Source organism: Montipora foliosa, unplaced genomic scaffold, assembly GCF_036669935.1.
Source record: "Montipora foliosa isolate CH-2021 unplaced genomic scaffold, ASM3666993v2 scaffold_426, whole genome shotgun sequence".
Lineage (NCBI taxonomy): Eukaryota > Metazoa > Cnidaria > Anthozoa > Scleractinia > Acroporidae > Montipora > Montipora foliosa.
Genome location: NW_027179730.1, coordinates 85,001 through 90,000, shown reverse-complemented (window position 1 = coordinate 90,000; position 5,000 = coordinate 85,001). Strand labels below are relative to the sequence as shown.

At 38.6% G+C, this 5,000-nt stretch overlaps 1 protein-coding gene across 1 annotated transcript in view; it reads left to right on the top strand.

The window, feature by feature from the left end:
• Positions 1 to 5,000, top strand: part of LOC137988753 (contactin-1-like) — a 9,362-nt gene that overhangs the window by 3,084 nt on the left and 1,278 nt on the right. Inside the window, exons 3-5 of the mRNA XM_068834714.1 lie at positions 1,976 to 2,248; positions 2,647 to 2,919; positions 4,078 to 4,161. Of these exons, the coding sequence (XP_068690815.1) occupies positions 1,976 to 2,248; positions 2,647 to 2,919; positions 4,078 to 4,161 (630 nt within the window). The remainder of the gene's footprint in view (positions 1 to 1,975; positions 2,249 to 2,646; positions 2,920 to 4,077; positions 4,162 to 5,000) is intronic.

Genomic DNA, 5,000 nt, shown 5'->3' with positions numbered 1-5,000 from the left:
AGCATCTATGTTGCAGGTAAATTCCGTTCTCAGGTTTAATCCTTTTTATGTAGGTTAAATTAGTGATCCTCATTTCATCTAGGCTGAATACGCACTCTACCTAATCAACCCCCTATAAAAAGTTGAAAACACCTATACCTTCACTTAAGCTCTGTCTTACTCATATGCTTTTGATTTTTTCATACGAGTTATTAGAGCTTCCACGTGGGAATTTTGTCAAGTACGTGATGTAAATAAAAATATGCAAATAACATGAATACGAGCGTGAGCTTTTGCCGCGAAAGTTTCCCCAAGGGGTCTCGCCCGTTGACAAGATTATGACACCTTCGTAGTTTATTACCTTTGTTTGAAAATACGTTTTTTCTAAATAACTCTGACGGTGGGAAGTAACCTTAAGGGCCACTACATCTGTAAAAAAGATGACCAATACAAAACTACCTAAAAAGCTTACGTCCTCTGCTATAGCCACCGAATAAACTGTCCCTAAACGAAATTATAGCACACCAATTCCAAACCATTCTTGTTAATCGCTAAAAGACCTGATAATCGACGTAGTCCACAGCAGCACTTCTGAATATCCAGGTGGTTCGGCCTTAAGACGATCCGAACCACATAAAATAATGCTTTAAAGAAGAAAAAGAATCCTGACAAATAATGGAAAATACCTCGAGCTCATAAAGCAACCAAAAGGCAATCGTTTTTGTTGGTGAAACCCAGCTCAGAATTTGGCGTGAACATTCCATTCACTTAAGTATCTCTGCGTTAACTTGGGTTGAAGCCTGATTTCCATATTAATCGTTGAGTTCCACGATAGTTTTGTTTTATGGTAAGCATTAATTTTAAAACGGCTTCCCGACACATTCGAAAGTAATTATACGAAAGAAGGGAAAAATGTAAGTGTCTATATCAAGTTAGAAGAGACTATAAATATCAATACACAAACATGAACTGCTGGAAGAAGATTGCTGAGGTTATCAAGAACTGTCTCTTGTTCTCTCGGTAATTTGAAGTGGATGGACAAAAATTCAACGAAATGGTAACCAAAATTATGTGTGGTTGATTCACGTTAATGTTGTAGTCTATTCTCAGGTTTAATCCGTTTTATCTAGGTTAAATTGGTGATCCTCATTTTGTCTACCGGTAGGTTGAATACGCACTCTCCCTAATAAACCCCCTATAAAAAGTTTACGCGTGGAATCCAGTAGTGGTGAACGGAGATGTTGTTGTGTGGACTTTCACCACGGAGTTTTCAAGGAAAACCAGTTGCGCTTAATGCTAATAAATGGTGTTGTTGAATTGATATTTCAACCCCCTTACATTCCTAAATTTAATTCTTGTGAGGTTTGTTCCAGGTCGATGTGGATTTGTCATTTAAGAATTAATTTTTGCACAGCTTCGCGAGTCCGACCCAATGCAGAGTTATTATGCCGTAAATTTATATTGTAATAAGTGGAGTTCAAAGTTGTTTTGAACGAGGACAAATACCTGACTCTTCATGGGAACGTAAAGAGCTGGCAGCAAGTTGAAATTTGAACTTGCAACTTCCTCGGAGCAAACTGCCAATCAAAACACCAACATTGTGTCACAAAATTGCAAAGTGGCGCTCAAATGAACAACCGGTTTTACTGTAACTAGTAACCGCCTAGAAATGCACACGAATCTTCAAGAAACGAAACAGTTGTTACTATTGTTGACACTTTACTTGCTTTAACTTGTGGAAGTCAAAGCAGTTTTTTTCCCTGTAGGGAACCTGAAAACTTGATTTAACTCGAGCTGGTTCGATATGAATGACATGATCAAAGCTCACTCTGCTCTTTGCATGCATAAACAACGGCCAATTCTTCCCTCTCAATGCACCCTTGTAGTGAATTATGTTAACTGCATGTGGATTTGTAAGGATATCATTTTACATATCAAAGTATCATTTCAGTGGTTTTTCCTATTCAATAACCTAGATTTACTTGTCTTAAAATAGTGTATCCTGTGGTTGATGTTTATCCAAGAAACCAAACAGTTCCTGAGGGAAAAACAACCAACATCAGTTGCAAAGCCAAAGGAGAGCCACGTCCAAAATTATCCTGGAAATTTGATGAGGGAGAGCTTCCCCCAACTGCTGTCATTAAGAATACTTCGGACGGGTCTCTACTCCAGTTTCCAAATACTACAAAACGGATGGAGGGAAGGTATAAGTGTAAGGCTACAAACGAGGCCGGTGAAGAACATTCCACGTCTACTCTTCATGTGTTAGGTTTGTATCGATTACAAGATGTAAAAAGCGTTTTCACGAAATCAAGGCTGATACATTAGTTTTGAATCCACGAACGTTTTTTTTAATAAACAACCAAACTGACTTCTGTATGATTTATCATGCTTTTACCCTAAGTATTTGTGCAATCATGTTTTATAAGCTTCAAAAAAGTGCTGTTTATTTTTTGGCTTTACTGCAACCAAAAATGTAAAAGTTGTTGACGCAGGCATAGATATAAACTGATGCATAGCCGGCTAAAATCTCGGCTACCTAAGATCGTTCAAGTGCTACAACAGAAAGGTGAATACAGTCTTTCATTAATTGCAACATATGACCAGTTCGAGATGTAACAACACACTATAAATCAAAGCATGCATTATTTTGTATTTCATCTTCAGAAAAGCCAACTGTCGTGATCACTGGAGAGTCTTACCAAAGGAAACTGGAAGGTGACAAGCTTACTCTGACTTGCAAGACCCAAGACCCAACATCACAAATAAAATGGACAATAAACACTGATTTTAGGGGTAAAAACGCCAACATTACTAAGAATGGGGACAGGAGTATCCTCATTATCGAGAGTGTCAAGGTTTCTGACAGTGGCGAATATATTTGCAAAGCCAAGAATGCAGCAGGCACTGCATCCTCGTCTGTTTATGTAGAAGTTAGAGGTATGTAATATGGAAGTTGATATTGATTTAGAGGGTCTAGTTTGATCATTTCTACGTTGTACAAGACATTAGCATAAAGAAATCAAACAAACAAACAAACAAACAAAAAAACTACGAGAAGGTGAACTGTGTAAGGCTCTGTTGAAGATAAATAATTACGCACTCTGCAGATAAACGAGGGTGTCAACAGTTTCCAAAAGTGAAGAAGGGAGCTTAACAAAAGGAATCATAATATGAATATGCGGTATTGTTCGTAAAGCTTTTTTCCAGTCCTTTACTTCACCATGGCTTGATTGGCAGCTGTTTTGTGATTGAAAGGAGTTAAAAATTGGTTCAGAGACTGGCACAACAACTGTGAGATCAACACTAATCAATAACGTACGGTGATTTCAATTGAAAATTTAACAAGTGAAAGCGGATATAAAAATACTACAAGCAAAGTTGTGTCTGTGAAATCTGTTGTTTCAGTGAGATTTATCCTCCATTTTTCTCTCAATTCTTTACACCATAGCTTTTCAAGTACATGTACAAGCAGGTAGGTTTACATGTGCGTTTCCTCTTTTATTGTGAAGTTCTCTATTCCTCTGTCCCCTTTCAGGGGCACCCAACGGAGGTGTTCGTTCCACAAACTATGTGTTCCGCAGGTGTGTATGGTGTATCTGTCGGCTCAAAAAAAATGTTTGGGAAGTTGCATGGAGAAATCTTTTTGTTTTGCTGGCGAATTGTTTTCAGTGTGCTCGCGCTCTTGTTTTGGGGGCTATTTGTATTCAATGTGCCCTTCGCTTCTACCCCCCCACCTTCCCCCCTCTCATTCCCATTACTGAAGGGTGAATTCGCCGAGGCCTATTCCCACGTCCATTTTGGCGAACGATGCATTCGAATATTGTTAATATGCTTGCTGGCTGGGAAACTTCCGCCCAGCCCTACTGGCAAACGGTAGTCTCGATATTATGGAAATTGTTGACTATTTTGGAGTTACACTCCTAAGGCAGTAGGATGTTCCATCTCATGGAAAATTGGAAAACAAATTGCTGCCCTTTTTGCAATCTGGATTCTTTTTTCTAGAGAACAAATTGTTTGTATTTTCTTACCATGCCAATTTTCTTCTTATGTTTTACCATAACTGGAAATCAAGAACTTTTATTTTTACGTCTATAGAGTGGTACTATATTGTCGGCCCAGTATCTGCTGTTGCAGTAACAGCATTCATCGCCTGGTACCTTTGCAAACGACGCACAAGGGGTAAATGTAAAAGCCTGCATACATACATTTTTATTCTTAATTCTTAAGGAATTTAAAACGTCATGCACAAAGAAATGCTGTTATAATTAGCAACAGGTCTATAACTATGAAGATGCAATACCCCTTGTTTCTGGAGAATGTTTTCCATATAGCAATAGTCATGTACATTCTGATGTAAATTTGTTTCATGGGTGAGAGAGATCTACCTTCCAGTGACTCAGGGATAACGATACAAAAAAAAAAAAGATCAAAGTGCTCCAAAATAGGACTCGTGAAATTCCACTATTACTAGCCCGGATTGCGACCAATCTGAAGGTTACAGGGACGCCACTTGAAGAGCACTCCGATTATTCTGAGTTTTCTTGAGTCATTACTGTACTTATAAGTAAATCCCTTCAGCATTGAACAAAGCCGTGAAATTCCGGTTATAACCCCTGGGCTTATACACCTTCGTAAGGGATTTTGGGTGGGCTTGTAAACGGAGGGTCTTATATCCGGAGGGGGGGGGGGGGGGGAGCTTATAAGCGGAATAAAAAAAACGTTTCGAAATTGAGCCACAGCAGTGTTGATGGAAATACGTTGTTCATTAAATAATTTTTAATTAAACTTTCAAGCCTCATTATAAATCGAATGCATTTCAATTTGAAAATCAAAACTCGACAACATGAACGTAACCAGAACGCAACAAACCGGAAGCTCAGAGTTCATGTTCGCTGCCATTATTAAAAAATTTAATGTTTAGTTCACGTCGGCGAGGCTTACGGCACTTAATTCTCTCAGTTGTTATTGTTCCACATCTCTCCTAATTTGTGTTTGAAGTAGTACAGGGTTCTGCGAGA